General features: G+C 56.2%; 1 protein-coding gene across 2 annotated transcripts; it reads right to left on the minus strand.

Moving 5' to 3' along the window:
• Positions 1-1,687: 1,687 nt before the first annotated feature.
• On the minus strand, positions 1,688-22,747 carry GGT5 (gamma-glutamyltransferase 5). Of its 2 annotated transcripts, XM_014866272.3 has the most exons (13): positions 22,289-22,747; positions 21,838-22,021; positions 9,916-10,046; positions 9,492-9,587; positions 8,769-8,964; positions 7,979-8,136; positions 7,302-7,448; positions 6,380-6,516; positions 5,824-6,014; positions 5,314-5,420; positions 5,035-5,153; positions 4,784-4,894; positions 1,688-2,107 (listed from the first exon to the last, which is right to left on the minus strand). In XM_014866272.3, the coding sequence occupies exons 2-13, from the start codon at positions 22,008-22,010 to the stop codon at positions 1,961-1,963; spliced, it is 1,713 nt and encodes a 570-aa protein (XP_014721758.1). In that variant the 5' UTR covers positions 22,011-22,021; positions 22,289-22,747; the 3' UTR covers positions 1,688-1,960. The 2 variants fall into 2 exon arrangements, with proteins under 2 accessions (XP_014721758.1, XP_070372668.1); XM_070516567.1 differs by lacking the exons at positions 21,838-22,021; positions 22,289-22,747 and adding an exon at positions 12,084-12,183.
• Between the last annotated feature and the right edge of the window lie 1,058 nt (positions 22,748-23,805).

A 23,805-nucleotide genomic window follows, 5' to 3' on the forward strand; every position in this document is an offset into this window, starting at 1 on the left:
ACACAGATTGCTCAGGGAGGGATCCGCTGGGTCCACAAAAGCTGGGCCTGGGACTCTCGTTAAACTGCAGGGAGCGGGGGAGGGGAGCTGAAGGGAGAAGCTCTGTCACTCCTGCTGGCTGTGAAATTCAGTCAATATGCTAGAGCCCTCGGGATGGTGAGGCCACCCTGTGGAGGGTCCTGACAGGACCGGGTCACCCTCTGGATCCTACTAGGCCCAAAGCCCCCCACTCCTGCTTCTGTCTAAGCCCACTTTTCCTGCGTCCCTGACCCCTGAATCAGACCTGCCCTTTCTGGAAGTCTGCTCCCCGCTCCCTCCCAAACCAGACCCCCAGGAGTGTCTGCAGCCCCAGGGTTCACAGGGGAGCACAGCAATGATGGAGGGACAACCCCCCATCTCAAAGGGAGCCAGCCTTTGTGCCCAGACATCCTGGATTGTGTCCAAATGTCCCGTCCACCTCCCCAGTTAAGCCCAGATAAGGGATTTGCGCCATCCAGACCCCCTCCCCATGTACAGGAGACTAAGTTACTGTCCCTAAATATGTCCACATCCTGATCCCTGGAGCCAGTGAATAATATGGTGAAAGTGACTTTGAGATTCAAGTAAGGGTCTTGAGATGGGAGATCGCCCTGGATTATCCGGGCAGGCCTTATATGCCTACAAGTGTCCTTACACACTTTCTGAGGGTGCCTCCTCCACCCAGACCTGCCGAAGCAGAGGGAGACTTCACGCACATGGAGGAGAAGGCCGTGCGACCACGGGGGAGGGTGGGGGGGGGTGGTGGCAGCGATGCGGCCACCAGCCGGGAGAGGCGGGAAGTCCCCCTGAAACCCCATGGGGAACGCGGCCCTGCCCGCACCTTGGCTTCAGCCGCCAACACTGATCAGACTCCCGCCCGGCCTGTGAGAGGAGGGGCTCCTGGTGTTTTAAGGCGCTCGGTCTGCAGTACTTGGTCTCAGCAGCCACAGGGAACTAACACCGCCCACCCTGCTTGGTGGCCTCCAGGGCAGAGTGGGAGCGACAGCTCAGGAGCAGAGCATCGGCATGTGGGATGTTTGGGGTGAAACAGAAACACTCCAGGCTCCCAGCAACTGTCGCGGGGCAGGTCGCCCAGGTCAGTCCAGTGAGGTGCTCCCAGGGCAGGCAGCCTGTCCAGCAGCAGGAAAGCCCTTCACAGCAGCTGGGGGCTCCTGGGTCCAGAGCAGTGTCTCACGGGGTGATCTGGTGGCATCACAACTGTCTGTGGGGGGCTTGCTGCCGCGTCCAGCAGGTGGAGGACAGGCAGGCTTCTCAACATCTTACCGTGTGGAGACAGCCCCCCAAAAAGAATGCCAACAGTGCCAAGGGTGAGAAATGGGCTGTTGTGGCTGGGGCCAGGTGGGCTCTCAGGTTTTGCTTCATCCAAGCTTCCCCTGGCACGGAGGACAAGATCCAGAGATGGGCCTCGACAAGAGGCAGAGGCTGGCACCCCCAGGCCACATCCCTTCCCACCATAGGCGGGTCGCAGGCAGCCATGCTGTGGAGCCCCAGCAAGTGGGGGACGGGGGGTGCATGCCCCTGTCCAGGGGCGGCCCGGCCCCTCTCTGAGCCTCGGTTTCCCCACCTCCACGGTGGTATGTAGCAGAGGACTGTAGGAGCTCAATGTGTGTACTGAGGGTCCCCTTCCCTACCTCGACCCCAAATCAGCTCATGTCCGGCCTCCTCTTTAATCTTGGACTGCAAGATATACAGATGGGGGTGGGCCACAGTCCTGAGTGAGAGGCCTGGGGAAGGCTGGAGGGGCCAGCGCAGGGCAGGCAGGGCATGAGCCCCCATGGTCCTCCATCTGCCATGCTGTCCCCACCGCTTGCAGCCCCAGGCTGATCCCTCAGTCCAGATCCCACTGGAGCTCTCGGTCTCATGGCCAAGGCCAGCCTGGACACCGATGGCACCCGGACCCTGGCTCTCAGGAGCAGCCTCGTCAGTAGCCCGAGGCCTTCCCCCCCTTCCTCGGGTCCGACGCGGCATACACACAGGCGCCGTCCTGGGACACAGCCTGGACCACGTTCAGGAAAAAGGGCCTCCTGCTCTGGCTCTGGCCCCGGTCCTGAAGCCCCTTCCGCACCTCCTGGAGAGGAGAGAAGGCGGGTGCACAGGTGAGGGCAGCACAGACCCGCCCCTGGAGGGACAGGGCCCAGGCAGGGACCTAAGAACCCTGTGGCCTCCCACTCCTCAGGCGCTAGTGGGGAAGCCTGGCTCCAGGCACGTGGCGGGGAGGACAACACTCAGGCCCGAAGGAGCACGAGGCTCAAGTTTCTTTCTGTCCTGGATCCAAGGACACCAGGGGCCCCAGGGGCAACATCTGAGGAATCTGGGGCCTTCGATGCAGAAGGTGGCTGCTAGGGACTTAGGCTGAGAGGTCTCTAATTTTGAGGACCTTGAAAGCTAAGCCTTCTAGAAGGCGGAGTCCTGGGTCCTCCAGGCATAGGACCTGCCCAACTTGAGATCTCGCTCCACGCCTCAGCGTCTGGGGTGCCCAGGGGCCTCGGGACACGGAGGAGAAGAGGTCCTGGTGCCAGCACTGTCGGGCTGCATAGGACCTTCCATCTCAACACCTGCATGAGCAGACTGGAGATCATAGAACCCAGGAAGGCGGTAGTCAAACTCCTGGCGGCCGGAGGCCTCGCAAGCTTAGGGCCCCATGGGTTGAGGAACCAGCTGGAAGAAGGACCTGAAGCTTCAGATGCCATTTTCTCTGAACATCCACAAGTCCAGGGACATTGACCCCCAGGCTAAAGGCACCAGTGGTCCCCCACGGAGGCGCTCAGAGCACAGGGCCCTAAAGGCTCAGATCTGCGACGCTGCGTGTGTGGGATTTAGGGCATCAGGGCCCCAGGTGTCGGTTTCTAAGACACTAGGTACCTTGCCTTGGGGTTGTGGCCGTCACATACTTGCCACACGTTTGTAAGGGGCACAAATCCTGGAGTGTGGGCACCTGTGCTACTGGGGTCCCTTGTTTCCAGTTACCATTTTGGACTAACAGGCCAAGGACCTTAGCCCACCAGGGCCCTAGATTCCAGAGACCTCCAGGAACAAAGACCCTAGTGCTCTGTAGTCCCCAGGACCAGGGCCTCCAACCTGAGGTCACCTGGTGAGACGTGCGCCCTGAGCCACTGGTGAGGCGAGGTCTCTGGAGCGCTACGCCCTTGAGTTACAAGTTTCTCTGCCTGACGCACTAATTGCCCAATGTCCTTAGATTTGAAGGCCAAGGTCCTCATAGCCAAGGCCACAACAGGGCCCTCAGTGCTTGGAGACTCTGTTCCTAGGTTCTAGTGGCCAAACTCTAAGGCCCCGAGGAATGAAGGCCCCTCTGGCCTCAGTCCCTGGGCCTTGGTTGGTGTGAAAGCCCTTGGAGACTCAAGGTCTCCACCCAGAGTCTAGGATTTTCTCCATGGAATGCCCTAGACCTGCAAGGCCAACACTCTAACTCTCCGAGGATCTTGGGCTCGCAGGTCAACGGATTCCAGGCTATCATTTCTGAATTCCCAGAATCTAAGTTCCTTGGAGAACGATGCTCACAGAGTAAGGAGCTTCAGCCAAGGTCAAGGGGAAGGGCATGAGAGGATGAGGCCTGAGGGAGCACTCAACATCCTTCACAGGGAGGAGCCTAACGAGAGGGAGGGCCTCGGGCTCCGAGAGTTTGAGCTGACGAGCTGACGCCCTTTGTCGCCAGGCCCACAGACTGAGGTTCTCGGGGACTACACACCCCCTTGGAATCAAAACCCCACTCTATGGCTTTCAGAGTTCTAAGGGCTGTGGAGGTGGCCCTGAGACCAAGACACGCTCATCACAGGAAAGCGGCTTGGAGGACTACGAGCCCCAGCAGCTTGGACTGACCCCAGGCATGAAGCGTGGAGCCTTGAAAAGCTGCCAGTCTTTTAAATTAGGTTCTAGTGAAGGGCATCCACCAGCCCAGAGAGCTCTGAGGACGCTGACCGTCTGCTGGGGGCTTGAGGGCAGGGAGTCTCATGAGAGAATTCAGCTCCCCTGGCCTGCTCGTGTCGGGGAACCAAGAAATGTTCAGAAGAACCAGCACCAGGGGCCAGCCTGGTGGCACAGTGGTTAAGTTCACACACTCTGCTTTGGTGTCTTGGGGTTGGCCGGTTCGGATCCCAGGTGCAGACATGGCACCGCTTGTCAAGCCATGCTGTGGTAGGTGTCCCACATATAAAATAGAGGAAGATGGGCACGGATGTTAGCTTAGGGCCAGTCTTCCTCAACAAAAAGAGGAGGAATGGCAGCAGATGTTAGCTCAGGGCTAATCTTCCTCAAAAAAAAAGTATTAAAAAAATTAAAATAGAAATAAATCTATTAAAAAATAATAAAAATAAAATTAAAAAAACCTCAGCACCAATGCGACCGCCAGTGCCCTGGAAGGAAATCCCTCCATGGACTCTCACAGGAATGATACAGTCTTACAAATAAACTCACAAGTAAAAGCTGCAAATCACACGAGGAAACACATCACTACACGCAAGAGCTTGAGAGGCCACAGCAGGAGAACGAGCTTCCGGAGAGAGTGGCCCAGACAGAGCAGGACAAGGGCTCGCCTGGGAGAAGCTCGCACTGCACTCTGTTCTCTGCCTCGGCGGCCACAAGACTGGCCTGGTGCCTTGGCCACTGCGTTCTCAACTCCAGATGGCACCCAAAGCTCAAGTGTGCCCGGCCCGAGACAGCAGCTGAGCTCATCCCCGGGGAAGGGGCTTCGAGCAGCGTGCACTGGCGGCTTGGGCTGCGGCCTCACCTGGCTGAAACTGGGCTCGTAGTCCACCTGGCCCTGGCTGTCGACGTGCAGGATCGGGGCTGCGATGGCTGCTTCCAGGTCAAAGCCAAGCCACAGCTTGTTCACAATGGCCTGGCCGAGAGAATGAGGCCACAGTGAGGGAGGGAGGCGGCACCGGCCCCCCACACCGATCCCTCCCTTCCCCTGGGGGAGGGCAGGACAACAGGGCCTCCCAGAGACGGGACATGCCAGCCAGGAGCCCCCAGACTCACCTGGACCACAGCAGAGATGATGAGCTCCCCCCCAGCCCCGCCAATCACCAGCTTTGACCCCTGAGCTGCGTTGACCAAGATGGAGGGTACCATGGATGATGGGGGCCGCTCACCTGCAACTGGAGGCCAGACAACTGTCATTCGCATCCTGGCTTCCAAGCCAGTGCCCTCCAGGACAGCCTCCACTCCCCCCACGCCCCCCGTCTCCATTCACCGTGGCTGAGCGAGGCGGGCAGCTGCTCCCTTCCCTCCTCTCGCCAATGGGGTCCCCACACTCACCGGGTCGGGGGGTGATACTGGAGCCTGTCAGGCGCCTCCAGCAAAGGTCCAGGAGCTCATTGTTAAGGAGAATCCCTGTGCGCGGTGAGTATACCATCGCTCCGAAGCTGCAGATGGGGAAGCAGAGCCTGGGCTCGGGCCGCACGCCCCACCTCGCACCCCCAGCGTGGATGCTGGCTCGCCAGCCTTCCAGGAGGCCCCCGTTTTAGCAGCTGCCCTCCAGCATGCTGGAGCCGCTATTTTCTCCTTGGCACTGTCCCCAAATATCCACCAGTGCCCACCCTCAGGGCGTCCTTCTGGGTAAGGGCCATCCCCAGGCGGGTCCTGGCTCAGGGCCACCCCATCAACAACCTTTTCAGCCAGAAGTGTCAGGGGTGTAGGACCCCTTTTGATAGAAGAAATAGGCAAACTCAAAGTGCTGCCGCAATGGAGACAAGCAGGGGAGGCCGGGGCTGAGGTCTAGGGAGCAAAGAAGTGGGGCCTGCCTGCTCGCCCCTGGGCCTCACGCACGGCGTGTTGATGGTGCTGGTGGCGGCCACAGCACTACCATCCTCTGCCAGCACAGACACGTGGGCTGTGCCCATCCTGTAGCCCGTGGCCCCGGCCAGGCTGTAGTGGCTGAGCTGGTGGTCCCCCCGGGCGTCGATCTGCTGGCGGACGTGCTTTGCCAGAGCCTCCCCCAGCAGGACCTGGGAGGCATTCTGGGGCGGGTGGGCAGGTGGCAGGGTCAGCGAGAAGCCAAGATGGAGGGCCCATGGAGCAGAGGACCCCCTGGGGGACCCTCTCCAGTCTGTCCTCCCTGCAGCCCAGACCCTGCCCACCCTCCAGGTCCTCTGAGACGCCACTGCCCCCAATACTAGCCATTCAGGGGCCCCTTCCAGTCCCCAGACCCGCTGCACCCTCCCTGCCCTGGGCCACTGCCAGGCTGTCCAGCTCTGGCACCAACCACACATACACCCTCCAATGCCACCTGGCCAGGGATCCACAGAGCACCTGGCCTGATGCTCCCCTCACGCCCAGTCCCGGGGCGGGGAAGGCGGCTCTCCGCCAGCCCAGGCTACCTCACCTGGAGCTCCGGGTGGCTTCGAGGGTCCCACAGCCGCCACCTCTGCCCCCCGGCAAACTTGAGGGTCTCCACGAGGTGATGGTACAAGTTCACGCTCCCCTCGGGCCGGGCCACTGACTCTGCCGAGAAGTTGAACCCTAGGGAGGGAGGGAGCGCAGGTGGGGGTTGAACATTAGCCCCCCCAACAAAAAGATCGGTCCACATCCTGATCCCCAGGACCTGGGAAGACTATCTTCTACGGCAAAATGTGTGCTTAAGTTAAGGCTGTTGAGAGGAGCAGGTTATCTGGGCGAGCTCTAAACGTAATCGTGTGTGTCCTTAGAAGACAGACACTCAGACAAGAGGAGGAGGCAATGTGGGCACGGAGGGGAGGCTGGCGAGCTGGCCACAGGCCTGGGTGTGCCGGCAGCCTCCAGAAGCTGGAGGAGGAGGAACAGATTCGCCCCCAGAGCCCGGGGGGAACGTGGCCCAGCCAACACCTCCATTTTGGACTTGCGGCCTCCAGGACTGTGAGAGAATAAATTTCTCTTGTTTGAAGCCACTAAGTTTGTGGTCATTTGTACGGCGGCCACAGGACTGCTAGGAGCCCCCTCACCACCCTGTAGGCTGCGATGGGTGGGGCCAGGCCTCAGCCCCCTGCACACACTCGCCGGGCAGCTCACTACCTGCATAGCCCGCCTGCTCCTGTGCCCCTGCACTGGGTCAGCTTCAGGGGAGGACTCAGACCCTGCAGCAAAGCCCGTAGTGTGGGCCTCGCCAGAGGCCGCCTCTAGAACACACCATCCTGCCCCATTTCCACAGCCCTGTCTTCCGTGTCATTCGTCTGAGCTGGAAAAAGCAATGGCTTCCAAAGCCCCCGCTGGGCCTGGAGTCTAGCTTCCCAGCGAGGCAGGGCTCTGGGCGGGAGGCCTGGGGGCATCACCTTTGAGCACATTGAGGATGAAGCTGAGAATGGCGCCCCCTGCAGGCGGTGGTGGTGAGTACAGGGTGTAGTCTCCCAGGGGCACCGCCAGGGCGTCCACCACCTCCGGCCGAAACGACGCCAGGTCCTGCAGGGTCAGCCAGCTGCCTGGGGTGAGACAGAGGGGGCTCCATGTACAGATGGGAAAAATGAGGCAGAGAGTGACTGCCACCAACCCCAGGTCACACAGTGGGGCTCCCCTTGTCCCTAGCCTTCTAGACCTAGAGGGGTGATGGCGGGTCTGTGGGCAGTGGCCTCAGGGCTGGACCCTAGAGCCCAGTGGGGGATGGGTGGACAGAGGCCAGAGGCAGGCAGGTTGGGAGGGGGAGGAGGGGGAGGTGGGAGAGGCGAGCTGGCCTCCAAGAGACCGTGAGGGGGGCCAGCTCCAGGCCCAGGAGCCCACTGGGGCCACCATGGCCACTGCTAACTCTCCTAACGGGGGACTCTGCTCCTTGAGGGCCTTGACCACAGGGTCCCTGAGGCCAGCAGTGGGCAGGACCGGGCACATGGCCTCTCCAAGCCCTGGGAGCAGCCGGAACTCCTGTGGGGCCTCAGGAAGGGCCTGCCCCGTCCCAGCACCCAGAAGCCAGATCTTTCTCTGGCAGGGCCGGGGACTTTGGGACCTCAGCGCTGCTGACCTTCCTTGGCAATGTCCTCCAGCAGCGTCTGGCCCAGCCTCCCCGTGTAGAAGACCTCTGCGCCCTCCGTGGCCACAGTCTCCAGAGTGGCAGCCAGCGTGGGCCACGGGAATGGGTCCTGAGGCCTCAGCGGCTCTGTCCCGTTGAAGAAGAGCTGCCTGGGGTTTGGGGAGCAGCCTCAGGGTGGGGCCCAGTCCCAGAGGGCAGCCACAGTGCTGCAGGGGCTCTCGTGCCGGCCTTGGGACACTACAGGGAGGCAGTCCTGGTCTGGGGTCCTGAGGGGCTGGCATGGACATCAGAGGGCCAGTTCTCTAGGACTGGAGGGGGCTGACGCCTCTCTCCTCACTCCTCACCCTGGCCCAGGAAGGCGTGCTCCCCTGTCGGGCCTGCATCCACCCGGGGTCCGTCCTCCCTACACTCCTGCGAGGACCTGGTCAGTGGGCTGGCAGGGCAGGCAAGGGGGCGGCCGAAGCCCTCCTGCCAACCCAGAGAGAGTGAGAAGGAGGGCAGGGCCAGAGGACAGTAGCGGAGCCCAAATCCATGCCCTGGGAGACCCATCGCTAGGCCTAAACTCCCTCTGGCCTGAGCCCCTCCGATTAGGTTCTGCCATGCAGAGCCCAAAGGTCTACAAACTGAGACAGCAAGGTACTGGCCATCCAAGACCCCCGGTACCCCCATGAGGTCAACCCTCTGGTGTGAGGAGGGGCTGGGATGGGGCCCGGCTCAAACAGGCCGCGGCCTGACCCCAGGAGCAGAGGAGGGGCCCCGGGTCCCCCCGGGCGGTGCTCACCTCAGGGACGAGGCATTCAAGGAAGGCCGCAGGAGGCTGTGGTTGAGGAACTGACCGAGGACGGGGGGGAGGCGGTAGCCCCCTCGGAGCAGCGCGATGGTGGGCTGGAACAGCTGCGCCCAGGCCAGGCGGCCGTGGCGGCGGTGGGCCTCGGCGTAGCCACGGAGCTCCCCAGGCACCCCAATCCACTGGGCCCCTGCACAGCACCACGGCATCATGCCCTGGCCCCCCACTACCCCCACCCTGCCCCCAGCCCCGTGGCTCCCAAGCCTGCCCCAGGGGCTCTCCATCACCCCCACAACCGCCCCCCCCAGCCATGGCAGCCAGAGTGAGCATTCACGAGGCCAGGCCTGCCCACATCCCTCCCTGCTCAAACCCACCTTGGCTCCCCAGTGCCCTCCATACAAAGTCCACAGCCAAGGCCCCAGGGCCTAGCGCACACTGGCCCCAAGACCTCCCACGCACCCCCCACCAACCCACCTCCACTGAACCGTCCAGACCTTTGCCTGGGATGGGTCCCCTGCTTGGATCACCCCTCCCCCAGGAAAACTCCCCCACCCCAGTGGGTCAGGACCTGTGGGGGCTCCACACCCCTAGCTGCTGTCCTTCGGTGTCACGGTGTCACAGCCTGTGCATGAAGCATGCTGCCCCTTCAGGGGGCTGTTCTGGTCAGCCCCAATGGCCTGGTGGAGTGGGAGCAGGTGGCCCCGCCCAGGGATTCACCTGTGCCCAGTGGCTGGGCCTGCTCACACTGGTCCAGCAGATCCGGGACGTGTCTGGCAGGCACTGTCTCCCTGGCATTGATGACCTCCACCTTCCCTGGAGCCAGGGCAGGGCGTGCCAGTGGTCAGGGGCACTCCTGCGGCTGCCGGGCCTCGCCCCACCGCCTGGGCCCCTCAGATGGCCCTGGCCCTGCTCTGGGTCTCCCTTCCCGCTCTGCACTGTGAACTGGCCTCTGGGCTAGGACTTGGCATGGGACCTGCCAGGAAGGCTTTGCACAGATGAGGCGGGGGGAGGGGCACCGAGAGGCCCCCTGGGCGGACAGGACAGGACAGGCCTGGCAGCACACTCAGGATGTTCACAAGCACCTCGCCATTAGTGCCTGTGGACAAGCCCACCCTCCTATGGGGGTCCCATATGGGCTCACCTGTGGTCGCATTGTAGATGGTGAAGATGACCCCTCCACCCAGGCCCATGCTCTGGGGGTTGACGACACCTGTGCAGACCAGAGCTGCGATGGTGGCATCCATGGCCGAGCCGTTCTGCTGGAGGATGGCGCTAGGGAACATGGGCAGAGTAAATGGCCTGGCTCCCCTACCCCGGCATCCCCACCTCGGCTTGCTCAGCTACCATTCGCCAGGGAATGGTGACATGTGGGTGGCCCATCTGCTGCCACCAAACCCCAGGTTAGGTCAGAGATCACATCCAGCTGCCCTCTCAAGTGCAACTGCTCACAGGTCCACACACTTTACAGATTGCAAATTATGATGCCATTTACACTGCCCCTTGCCAAATATAAGGCACTTCTCAGTTTGTAAAATGCTTCTGCTGCCGTTACTCCCTAGGTCCTTCGGCAGCACTGGCTCATTTGCAACAGGCAGAACCACGCCGGAGCCAGCCCCTTGGTCCCTCCCAACAGTCCCAGAAGCCCGCCCTGGGCAGCCTCCACTCCTCATCTCACTGGGGACACACAGGCCCCAACCCCTTCAAGATTAGACTTTTTCAAGTGACCCCAGGATCCTGCTCTGCCACCGGGGCTTGGGCTGATGGGCCCCACAGCTTCTCCTGGGGCCCAATGTCTATGGGAAGCCTGTCTGGCCTCAGTTTCCCCATCTGTCCATGGGCGGTGAGAGGTGGGTCCTTCAGCTCTGAGGTGCTGGTCAGACTGGCCTATGTCACAGAAATGACCCCATCCCTGGAGCATAGGCCTGCACAGCTTACCAGGGGCTGCCTCTTCCCTCACACCCAGGAATCCTCCGCAGCACCTCAAGGAAGCCAGCATTTTAACCCCAGTTACAGATGGGGAAACCAAGGCCCAGAGAGGGAGTGGACCTGGGTCCCCCTCCCACACCCCGTGGGACATCTGGGCCCAGCACCCTCTCTCAGCTTGGGCACCTTGGCCTGACCACTCCATCCTGGACTCACACCCTCCCCCAAGCCCGTGTCCCTGCTCCCAGCCCACACATGGGCACACACAGGTGCTACACGGATACACATAATCTTGGGATGGGAAAGTGGGCACGAAGCTGGAAGCATGCGAGAATAAGCCTGCTACGCTCAGGCACAGAGAAACACAAATTTTTTTTAATTTTCTTTTTTCTGCTTTTATCTCCCCAAAGCGCCCCCATACACAGTTGTATATCTTAGTTGCATGTCCTTCTAGTTGTGGGATGTGGGATGCCACCTCAACGTGGCCTGACGAGCGGTGCCATGTCCGCGCCCAGGATCCGAACCCTGGGCCCCCGCAGCAGAGCATGCAAACTTAACCACTCGGCCACGGAGCCGGCCCCTAATTTTTAAATTTTGTGTGTGTTTGTGTGTATGTGTGAGGAAGATTGTTGCTGAGCTAACATCTGTGCCAGTCTTCCTCTATTTTTTTTCATATGGGACACCACCACAGTGTGGCTTGATGAGCGGCGATAGGTCCACGCCCAGGATCTGAACCTGTGAACCCTGGGCTGCTGAAGTAGAACATGCGAACTTAACCGCTGCGCCACTGGGCCGGCCCCCCGAGAAACACAAATTTTAGTAAGGATAGAACACCATAAACAAGGTCAAAAGACAAACTGGAAAAATTTTTTTTTTCAATTTCCATCCAAAACAAAGGCCTCATCTCTCCTGACCCGTTGCTCCCTCCCCTGAAGTGCTTTCGGCTCTCAGCTTCCAGGAAACCGCCCTGCCACAAGCTCTGGTTTGCTTCCCACCACCCCGACCTCATGATGCTGGGGGCGCTGGCCTCAGTCCTTGGTCCTTGTGCATCTGTACCCTCTGGACGAGCTGGTCCAGGCTCAGGGCTGAACACGCAACCTCTAGCTGCTGACCCCCAAGTTTTATCCTCAGCCCAGTCCTCTCCCCCAAACTCCAGACACTTAGACTCAGCCATCCACAGGATACCGCCCCCGCATGTGTAAGAGGCATTTCACTCTTAACTTGACCTAAGCTGCCCTCCCACCGCTCCTCTCCTAGCGTTCACTATCAGAAAAGGATGCAACCACTCACTCCTCGCTCAGGCCGTAAACCTTGGAGTCCTCCTTGATTGGTCATTTTCTCTCATCCCTACGTGCAGTCCACCAGCAAATCCTGCCAGTTCCTTACCTCCAAAAGATACCCAGGTTCTGGTCCCTTCTCATCACTCCACCACCACTACCCTGGTCCACGCCACTTGCATCTCTCACCGGGTTATTGCAATGAGCTCCCACCTGACCCCTTGCATCTGCCTTGCTCTCTTATAGTTTAACAAAATAATCTAAAGTGTAAATCAGATATTCCGGTAATCGGAGATGAAATAACTCAGACGGAACATCCCACAGCCAACCAGCAAAGCCAGATGGGTGGGAGGCCTCTGCTGACAGGCCTCAGAGGCTGGAAGGACTACAGGCCTGGAAGAGAGGTGAGCCCGGCCTCGGAGCTGCCTTCCTCCAGATGACTGCTGGTCCAGGAAGAGGTGGCTGAGAGGCCACGCAGGGCTTCTGACACCCTCGTGTGGCTGGGGGCTGCGCGTGCGGGCGAACCACACTTGGAGACGGGTCCTCACTCTGGGAGTGACAGTAAACTGGAAACAGACCAGCCCTGACAGGCCCAGCGGCCTGGCTTCAGACCATCTCAGTCACTCAGACTGGATGAAGGTGCCCCCAGATTGCTGGTGTCCTAGGCCTCAAATTATTTCTAAAACTTATTTTGAATAACAATTTTTATAACACTTTCCAGTGCTAAATTAAAAATAACCAAGCAAATGAGGAATTGAGGCAGCACAAACAGAGCCCAGAAAAAGCTTAGACAATGACGAAGAAAAAAACCTGTGGGGTCTCCAAATGATGAAACTGTCAGACCACAGGCTTTAAATAATTACCTTCAAGGGTATAAAAGACAAGATTAAGAATTTCACCAGAGGGGGCTGGCCCCGTGGCCGAGTGGTTGAGTTCCCGCGCTCTGCTTCAGAGGCCCAGGGTTTCGCTGGTTCGGATCCTGGGCACGGACATGGCATCACTCATCAGGCCACACTGAGGCGGCATCCCACATGGCACACCCAGAGGGGCCCACAACTAAAATACACAACTATGTACTGGAGGGATTTGGGGAGAAAAAGCAGAAAGAAAAAAAAAAAAAGATTGGCAACAGTTGTTAGCTCAGGCGCCAATCTTAAAAAAAAGAAAAAAAAAGAATTTCACCAGAGAACTGGCAACTATAAAACATAGAATTAGGAGCTCAGTGCTGACAGCAGATTAACAACAGATTAGACACAAAGGGAAAAAAATTAATTCAGTACAAAATATCCAAATTTGAGTGCTGAGAGAAAAGAATAGAACATATAGAAAATAGATGAACAGACATGGAGATAAAATGACAAAAAAAAAATGTATCATGCAGACGCTAACCAAGTTTGTATAACTATATTAATTTCAGACCACGTAGACTTTTAACAAGAAAATTGTCATTAGACATAATGAGGGACACTGTTATTACAAAAAGCTCAATTCAACAGGAAGATATAAAAATCAAAATGTGTGTGCACTTAGTTTTAAATTATAAAAGGCAAAAATTTGCAGAACAAAGAGAAGGAATAGACGAATATACATAGTGGGAGACTGTGACACGCCTCTCAGCGGCTGAGAGAACAAGCGGAAGAAGTCAGCTGGGCTGTGGGAGATTTGAGCGACACCTTCGTAAGAAACTGACTGAACTCACACGTGTAGATCTCTGTGCTCATGATGTGGATTAAGGCTGCCCCAGGTAGACAAGCCCAGGGTGACCTGGCCTACATGCCAAACTATACGACCCCTGGTGGATTTTTATGGTATGAATTAGGGCTGCCCCAGGGAGAGAAGCCCAGGGCATCTTCACCCACATGCTGATCTATATGACCAGATTCGTATCTAAAGTTATATGACCACACAATAACCAGACCCCATCTGCATTGAAATCATTTAATGACTTTTTACATCATCTTTTCTTTTTCCAGTAAAAATAAGTCATGTACCCATGCCTTATAAATTTAGCCCTAACCCTCAACTCAGGGCAGCAGCAGGAGCTCTGACTGCCCATGGGTCCTGTCCCCATGCAGCAGCAGCTCTGACTGCCCATGGGTCCCGTCCCCATGCTATTCCGTACTATTCTCTAAATAGAAGAGCACCATTGCCAGATCTTGAGAGTCCAAGAAATCTTTCTTTCGACTCCTCGGCTCGCCGAGCCCGCATCACTCACAATCACACAGTTGGACACATTCTTTTCCAGAACACATAGAATATTATAAAAATTAATCATTTGCTGGACCTTAAAGTAATCTCAACAAGTTTCAAAGAACTGATATCATATAAATTAATTAGAGGGGCTGGCCCGGTGGTGCAGTGGTTAAGTTCATGTTCCACTTCGGCGGCCTGGGGTTTGCCGGTTTGGATCCCGGGTGTGGACATGGTACCACTTGGCAAGCCATGCTGTGGTGGGTGTCCCACATATAAAGTGGAGGAAGACGGGCACAAATTTAGCTCAGAGTTAATTGTAGAGACCTGAAACTGGCCACCCCAAGATATGTCTCTTTGGTATCAGGATTATTTGAGGCTGATTGCTTTTGATAAACTGGGACAGGGAAGGAGGCTCTGAGGAATGGAACTTGCCCTTTGTTAGGACACATTTACATTTGTAAGGTAAATCTCTATCTGTAAAAGGTGCCTCCCTCTCTGTACCAGGAAGAAGAAAGGCGATGACCTTCTCTCTAGAAACTCTTAATCAATGTCAAAGGCAAGGACTTAAATCTGCATTTTATTGTGCTTCTCTGGTAACCTCCTCTAACTGACTTCCCTCCCCTCCCAACATTGGCATTTCTTTAAGGATTAAGCATCTTTCCTTAGGCTAGGAACTGATTGCTGCGCTCACCTGTGACCGCCCAGCTCCAGACAACAGACTTGCCTCCTGCTACGCCCTCTGAGACAGCAGACCATTACCTGCTGTGTCCATCAAGCACTGTGCCGACAGGGCAATCTTGTGACTATTGTGGGAGGGACATTTCAATCACATGTGAAACGTCCTGTATGGGGGTATATAACCACTTTGTGCACCCCACTTCTTCGGTGTCCTTTCTTCCTTCGGGAAGAGAGGCCCCGGGCCATGGTTCCTCATAAAGCTTTGTTTAATTTTCTCTTGCTATTCTGTCTCATGTGAATTTAATTCCTTCTCCGGCCAGACACACCCACATTTGGGAAGAGGAAATGTCTTCCTCCCCTACATAATCTTCCTCAAAAAAAAAAAATTAATTGGAAAATCACCATGCATTTGAAGATTGAGAAAAATAACTACTAAATAACCCAAGAAACAAAGAAGACATTACAACGGAAATTAGGAAAAAAAATTTTTTTAAGATTTTATTTTTCCTTTTTCTCCCCAAAGCCCCCTGGTACATAGTTGTGTATTTTTTTAGTTGTAGGTCCTTCTAGTTGTGGCATGTGGGATGCCGCCTCAACATGGCCTGGTGAGCAGTGCCACGTCTGTGCCCAGGCTTCGAAACAGTGAAACCCTGGACTGCCGAAGCAGAGCACACGAACTTAACCACTCGGCCATGGGGCCGGCCCCTAGAAAATATTTTGAACCAACTGTAATGAGAATACCGTAGATCAAAAGTTGTGGGGTTGGTCGCCCCCATGGTGGGGGAGGAAGGGGAGGGGAAAAAAACAGGTCTGGTGAACTCCCACACCCCCCACAGGTTCTCACAGGGAAGTCTGCAAGGCCCATCAATCTGAGAACATTTGCTCAGCTGAGCTTTACAGCCTGAATTTGGCAGTCTCCAGCTGCCAGGTGAGTAAGTAGGGGCCAGGGAAGGCTGGATGGTGCTGAAGAGTTCTGGGTCCGGTGACTCTCAGAATCACCAAACTAATGCTATCCTCCAGGGCAGAGGCCGGCACAGGGGTGAAGCTGCCGGGAGGGGAGTCAAGCTGAGCAGGCCAGGAACAGGGCAGAGGGAAAAGAAGACCTAGAGTTTTTTAAAAAGTACTGGAGGCGATCTGAGAAGACAAATATCAGAAAGTACAAGGCCATACAATTTTCAAACCATTTTGTGAAAAAAATAGAAAGAATTGGGCCAGCCCGGTGGCACAGTGGTTAAGTTCACACATTCCACTTCAGCGGCCCAGGGTTCGTCAGTTCGGATCCCGGGTGCAGACCTGCACGCCACTTGTCAGGCCATGCTGTGGCAGGTGTCCCACACATAGGGTAGAGGAGGATGGGCACAGATGTTAGCCCAGGGCTAGTCTTCCTCAGCAAAAAAGAGGAGGATTGGCAGCAGATGTTAGCTCAGGGCTAATTTTCCTCAAAAAACAAAATTAAGTAAATAAGTAAATAACAGTTTAAAAAAAAATAGAAGGAATTAAAGAACCCAAAACTGTAAAAGCTGTTTTGATGCAACTTCCATCCCCAAAGGGAAGGAAAATTCATCCTGCTTAAACATGAACAATAAAAAGGATTGAAGTCACATTGCACCCAGAGTTGTTATAACATAAAAGATAGTAGGGAGCAGAACGATGCCCCGTCAAGGCACACCAAAAAGACAAGCCCACAAGCAGACGTGAACTGCAACTTAATATGTCAAAATGTGCTAAAATATAAGATGCCATGAAAGAACAGGCTACATCAGAATGAGAAAAACCCTAAAGTGAAGTGTTGGAGAAAATGAAGACAGAAAAAACAAGATTACAGAACTCAGGACCAAATGGAGCATAAAAGAAAAAATTCTCAGAAGCAAAGACTACACAAGGATGAACACAGAGCAAACGCCTACAGAGACACCTGCAAAGAAAGATAAGATGAAAAGGGGGAAATTTTTTTAAATCAAAAACAAACGAAGAGAGAGATTTTAAAATAACAATATAGAAGATAGGCAAAGAAGATCAAACATTCCATTAATAGGAGCCCCAGAGAGGAAAGTTGAGTCTATGGAAGAGAATAAATAATAGAAACTACAATTCAAGATAACTTTTCTGATTTAGAAACAAAAAACAAACTCAACACCCTGCATGGAAAGGGCACCCCACTGCATGGCAAAACCCATTCAGAAAAGCCAACACTGAGACGCATTCTAATAAACCTACTGGACTTTAATAAAAATTAGTAATTATTTGGGCATCTAGGTAAAAAGACTAAGTCTCTTACAAGAGAAAGAAAATCAGACTGTCATCAGACTTTCGACATCAATGTTTTACACCAGAGACAATGGCAGTTATAATCAGTACATTCAAGGAAAGAAAACACAAGCCAAGGATTGTATACCCAGCTAAACCAACCTTCCCCTCCAAGGGCCACAGACTGTTACAAACAGGCAAGAAAGCAGTGAATGTCTCCCCAGGAACACTGCCTGTGGAATCTAATAAAAATAAACTTCAGGCAACCAAAATAACTGGAAAGAGTTTGACATAATGAGTAGGAGTAAGAATTAAATATATATTTACCTGGAGAACTAAGGCTAAAAATGATGGTTATAATGGAAACAGTACAGCAATGTAATGGCTGTTGTTCTGAAAATGTAGGTAAACTATAACCATAAAAAATGGGGTGGGGATACTGTTTTGAGGACGTGGCTGCTGTGTTTTACCTATAGGCCAGTCAAATGGCAGGTGAAAAAAGAACTCTTGGCTTTATGGGCCCTGGTATTGATAAAAGTAAACTTGCCTGTGTTATGGCACATAAAATTGGACGTTATGGATATGTTAACTGAACTGGTGAAAATTTTCCTTTTAATGACGGTGTAGACAAAAATCTCATCTGGTGGAAAGGGGGAAAATTAACTGAAAAAAATGGGAGAAATGGCCAAAGCTATTATGGGTGAGGAGGCCTGCTGTGTGGATAAAAAAGGAGAGTAGAGGTGAGAATGGAGAGGATGTATGAAAAATAGAAGCGGCTCATTGATTGACTGATAGGTGTTCCCTTCGGATCCTACGCTGGGAGAGAGGAAGAGGAGGAGGAAGGCCCCCGTCAGGTGGACTTGGACTGGAGATTCAGCACCGATTCATGGCATTCCTCTCATGCAGTTTCCTCTGGCTCCGTGCACTGACACGACCCGTAAGCATGGCAGCCCGGCAGTAACGAGCACTGCCAGCATCCAGAGCTCGCCTTCTAAAATGCCATTCTCTCTTAATTCCTGATTTCAGGGCTGGATGAGGGGATATGCAAGCAGATCCTGGAACATCTCGGGCTGGAAGCCTAGAAAATTCTCCAAGTCTAATGGCAACACGTACAAGAACATAGTTGGTGGCTTAAAGGGGCTCCCACTGTGTCATTGTCAAATCTGTGACAATTCGAGCAACAAAAAGAATAAAAGTGATGGATTGTAATATAATGAATTAAAATAATCCATGAGTCAATAGTGATACTCAGGAATATCAGGCTGGGAGGGGATCTTCACAGAAGGATACTGGCTCACAAATGTTGAAGAAATGACAGGTTTAGAAATCACCTTTTTGCAAACACAAATTTATTTGTATAGACGAGGATCAAAATAGATGTTAAAATATGGGGTAAAATGTTGTTTGAGAAAAAGATATTCACATGGTCTCAAAGTATCAAACCATATGTTACTAATTTAAAAGGGAAAATGGTACCCCATCCAGTGGAGAGATCAGGGGAACAGCACCTGTAGGAAGCGACCCAACTTAGCATCACCGATGATGTGAGAGCCTGCCGTCTGTGCCCTCCTATGTGACACAACTGGAAGGGCGAAACAGCGCCTGTGTTACAGTGTGATTAACCCAAATCTGATCATAAAGAAATAAGCAGACAAATCAAGATTGTGAAGACCGGTTGTGCTACACTGGACTGACTTCTTTAAAAATGTTAATGTCGTAGAAGATCAATTGATTTTTTCCAATAAACAGGGGATTGTTCTAGATTAAAGAAGACTAAAGAAACACGCCAACCACTGATTGAATACTGGATCTGAAGAGATGATAGATAGATAGATAGATAGATAGATAGATAGATAGATAGATGATAGATGACAGATAGATGATAGATAGATGGATAGATAGATAGGTAGGTAGATAGATAGATGATAGATAGATGGGAGATGAAAGAGAGAGAGGCGTGATAGAATTACTGGGTCAATGGGGAAATTTGAACTGGACTAGGTATTAGACACTATTATTGTATCACGGTCCTGAGATGCTGACTCACGTGCAGTCCAAGCCACTGTAACAGACAGTGATCAGAACGATTGCCATCCAGGGCAGGAGCCCTACGTACCAGGCAAGCTCCACGGCCCTCTCACAAGGGGAGTCAGCACTTGACATGAGCCCCATTTCACAGATGGAGAAACTGAGGCTTGTTTTTGACCTTGCCCAAAGTCCCTGCTCTCCTCTGCACCGAGAGTGCAACCCGCAGAGCCCCGGTGGGGTCTGGGGCAGTGACAAGACTCAACTCTTGGGGTTCATCCCACCTCCGAAGCCCAGGGCCAGCCCAGACTGCAGAGCCCTAGAGGGTGGGCACCCTGGGCCCCCCCAGCCTCCTCTACAACTACCTGCCTGATCAGTAAAGCTCTGACCTTTACAGGCCCAGCCTCGGGGCTAGACAAGCATTGGGGTCTGGAGAATTTCCACCCTTGCAGGGGCAGCTGAGGATGACAGTCCCAGCTGGGCATGCTCTCTCCGTGACACCAGGCAGTTCCCTTCTGTGCAGGCCTAGTTTCCTCATAAATCAAGGGAGCAAGGAATCCCACTGGATTGAGCGGGGAGCAAAGACTCCTCCCACGGAGGGTCTTGTGGGAGGGCAGGTGTTTCCGAATGGCCACAGCAGACGGATGCCACAAAGCCTAAGAGTCACCACTGACCCTGAAGCTCAGGCATCTCCCTAGGAGACAAGCACTTACTCGGAGCCTCAGAACACCCAGTCTGCACACAGGCCTAACACACGGGGACCTACGGCGGGAAGATGACCGTCTAGAGGGGAGTGCCCTCACTGTCACCGTGCATCTATTGGATGTCCACTGGACATGGCACTGGGTCCTCACTCCCACAAGCCTTGAGAACCCTCCCCAGGGGCTCTGGCTGCTGCAGAAGGCCCAGCCCCAAAGGAAGAAACCCACGGTGGATAGGGTAGAAGGAGAGGGCGTCTGGAGGCCCTGCGGGTGGGGAGCAGGCAGTGAGGAAGCTGCAGGGAGGAGGGGAGAGCGGGATGCGGGCAGGCGGCCCCATCAGACCCCACAGCAGCAGCGTGACCAAGGCCCTCACGGGAGGCATCTTGGCCTTGGCCAGAGGCCCCAGCCCAGCCAGGGTCACATGACCCCTGTTCCACAGCTGCTGGGGCCAGCTCCAGGCTCCCTCCCACTCTTGGTTTCCTAAAAAAGAACAGGAAGTGGAGAGTGCTGTTTGAAAGTACACAAAACCCAGGGGAGAAACCACATCTGCTCTCCTCACCTGGGGGTGCTTCGGGGAACACGGGCTCAGAGCAGAGACCCCAACCTGGACCCTCACAAGCACAGCAGGGCAAGGCCAAGGAGAACCCCCAACCCCGGAAAGACTCAGGGAGACACAGCAGGCCCAGCCGCCCCCCACCCCCACCCCGAGATACGCGGCAGCAGCCCCCCACCCCTGGCGGCCGCCTTCCCATCAGTGGCCTCTGGTCCCCGTAGCCCCAGCCCTGTTTGCATCTTTGCAGCTATGGGTTCAGGTGGGCACAGAGCCTCTGCCTGTTCTCCAGAGCATGGGGGGCTTACTCCCCTTCCACCCCTGGGAGCTCTGAGGAGACCAAGCAGCCTGTCCCTACTTGTCCCTGAACTGCCATCCTCAGCCACTGTCATCCTGGAAGGAGCCCTGAGGGAGGGGACAGAAAGCCCTGAGAAAAGCCCAGAGGACCAGGGTGGGAGGGAGTAGGGCAAGGACAGGACAGACAGACAAAGGAAGAAAGTAATGAATGAGAAGGTGAATGAATGAAACAGAAAGCACACAGGAGGGGTGGAGCCAGGACGAAAGGCAGAGAAGACCACCCGCCCGGTGGTGGTGGTGGCGCCTGGGCCGGGACTTGGCCACACTGCCCAGCTCTGGGACTGTCCCCTTCGGTTTACAAAGCACTTCTGACCCTGACAATGGCCACGAGACAGATATTCTGGGAAGCAGACCCAGCCTGCAGGGAAGGGGGACGGCTGCCCAGACCACGGCAGGAGGCAGGCCCAGCAGGGGCACCCAGCCATGTCCTGCCCCAGGGGCAGTGGAAGCCTCCCATGGGCTGGGCTTCCTGGAAGAAGGTCAGGAACGCCAGCTGGAGCCGCTCTCCTCTGCCCCCTCACTCACCCGCCAAACATCAAAGTCACTCATGGGCCCACCGCTGGCCTGACTGAGGCCCTGACACCAGGAGGGGAGGCCGTGGGGGCTGGGAGCCAGGGTGGGAGGCTGGCCCTGGGCAGCACTGAGTGCACCCCAGGAGGCCAGTATTCACATACGGAGCCCCTGAGCCCCTGAGCCCCTGAGCCCCCTTGCCCATGCCCCTGGGAGAAGACCCCAGCCCCGGAGAACTCTCCTGGCCTCTCTGAAGGGGCCAGTGCTGGTCATCAGGGTCAGCCTGAGCCAGACCAGTGACACTGTGACGGTGCCATCTCTGGGCCGCCTGAGTCCTGGAGCTGGGAATAGACTCACACACCACCTCCCCTCTGCCCACACTGTCATTACCCCAAACCCCCGTCTGTGACATGCACACACCCACTGCCTACTCTGTGTGAGGGCCCTGGGGCTGCTTTCTTGCTGGAGTCCAAACCCACTTGGCCCCCACATGACAGCTTGCACACATGCGTGCCTTCTCCACGCTCCCGCCACTGGTCACACAGTCTCTGGGAGGGGCCAGCCGCCGAGGACCACCCAGCTCCCACCCACCTCTCACTCACCGTCCAATGTCCGAGCAGACCTTGGAGTCAGCGGCGACCGCAGCGTGGTCAAAGGCCTGGGGGCCGCAGTGGGCGAGGTGGCGAGAGAGGACCACAGCGGGCACGATGATGGCCAGGGCCAGCCCCAGCCCCAGCAGGACCATGCCTACCGTAGCCCTGCGACCCTGGGCCATGGCTCTGCGCCCTGGGGGGAGAGGGGAGGCAGATGGGCAGATGGGCTAGTGGGCAGACAGATGCACAGACAGCTGCGTGGATGAATGAACAAGAAGATGTGCAGATAGACTCACAGATGATTGGACAGATGGATAAATGGATGGGGGCCAGAGACAGACAGACAAACAGATTGACAGACGAGCCAGACAGCTGGAGAGGGGATAGTAAGAGATGGACGGTCAGGGAGACAGTTGGAAAGAAGGGGATGACAGATGGATGGGCAGACAGGCAGGTTTACAGAGGACCAGCGGGCAGCCAGGCGGACGGTGGGCGTGGGGACGGCGGGCACGGCGGCGGCACTCCTGGAGTGCTTCTACAGAGGCAAGGCTGGTCACGCGCCCCAGCTTCCAGCCTTCAGCCCTTGTTTTCGGCCCTGCCGGGAGGCCAGGCAGCACGGCGTTTAGGGGAGTTTTCCTTCCAGACAGGAGAGAGGAACAAGCAGCCGCCTGCCTTTAACTCCCTCACTACTGTTCCCACGGCAAGCCAAGATGGTGCAAACACCCCTCCTGCCTGCTGGCCCGCCCACCCGGCCACAGGCGCCCTGGGCTACCCCATCCCCACGAGCCTGAAGACTTGGCGTCTGCTGCCCCAGAGGAGTGGGAGTGCAGGGCTCCATGGCCCCCAGGGCCACTCCCCGGTTCCCGGCAAAGCTGAGGTAGCCTGGCCCCTCCCCTGGAGCTCAGAAGGACAATGGTCCCAGGACGGGGCCCCTAGTCCCCTCTTGGCGTGCCCCTGCCTAGCAGCAGCTCATCCCAGCATCCTCAGAGCCAGAGGATACCGGGGGTGTGTGGGGCTAAACGGGCCAGAGACAGAGGGAGGGGGGACCCAAGTTGCTGTCACTCAGAACCTGGGTTCAAGTCCCAGCTCAGCCGCAGCCTGGCCTGGGGGCAGGGGAGGTGACATGGGGGCTTCCCGGTCTGCTCAAGGAGCAGGCTGACTCAAGAGCACCTGACGTGGGCACTGTAAGACTCTTTGTGTGGGGAGTGCGGACAGGGCATGCGTCCAGCCCTTGGCAGCCAGTGCCCCCCGGATCGGCCACCTCCAGGGCCTGCTGTCCTGAAATGCCATTGTGGGCCTCCAGGGAGTGAGGCTGCCCTTCTGTCTGCATCTCTGCCCCTCCCTTGCTGTGTTTCTGCTTTCCGGCATCCATCTGTGCTACTCCTGTTATGGCAGTGCCTCCTCTCCTGGGGACACTGGCCTGGGCCCTGCCCTGCTCAGGCCTCAGGGTGCCCAGCTGGGAGGCAGCTGGGCGAACGGGGGCCCACTGCAGGCTGACATCCTACCTACACAGTCCCCCACTGCCCCCCAAGCTCTCCCCATGCCCTTTCCAGTTAAGCATTACCCTCCCCAGGTCTCTTTACACCTCCTGGTACAGCAGAGAAACTGAGGCACAGAGGATTGTGCCTGCACAGCCACACAGCCTGCCAGGCCCCCAGTCCAGAGCCCCCGGTCAGCCTGCACTGGAGAGGCTGCTGGGGGGGCTCTGCCGTAGGCCAGTTCCCACAACTGCCCATTGAGGCGGGAGGCTGCAGGCACCTCCTCCCGCCCCCACCCACCCCCCACCCCTGCAGTGACATTGTGCAACCAGAAACCAAAGCGCATTCCTGGGCCAGGGCCAGCCCACCCGCATGGAGACAGGGACAGCGGGGTCGACAGGCTCAGGGGTGGGACGTCCCCCCTCCTCTCCCCAGCCATTGTGGTCAGGCAGAGGTCAGGATACAGGGACCACTGGAACAAAGGCCCAGGAAAGGAACA

Source organism: Equus asinus, chromosome 8 (genome assembly GCF_041296235.1).
Source record: "Equus asinus isolate D_3611 breed Donkey chromosome 8, EquAss-T2T_v2, whole genome shotgun sequence".
Classification (NCBI taxonomy): Eukaryota; Metazoa; Chordata; class Mammalia; order Perissodactyla; family Equidae; genus Equus; species Equus asinus.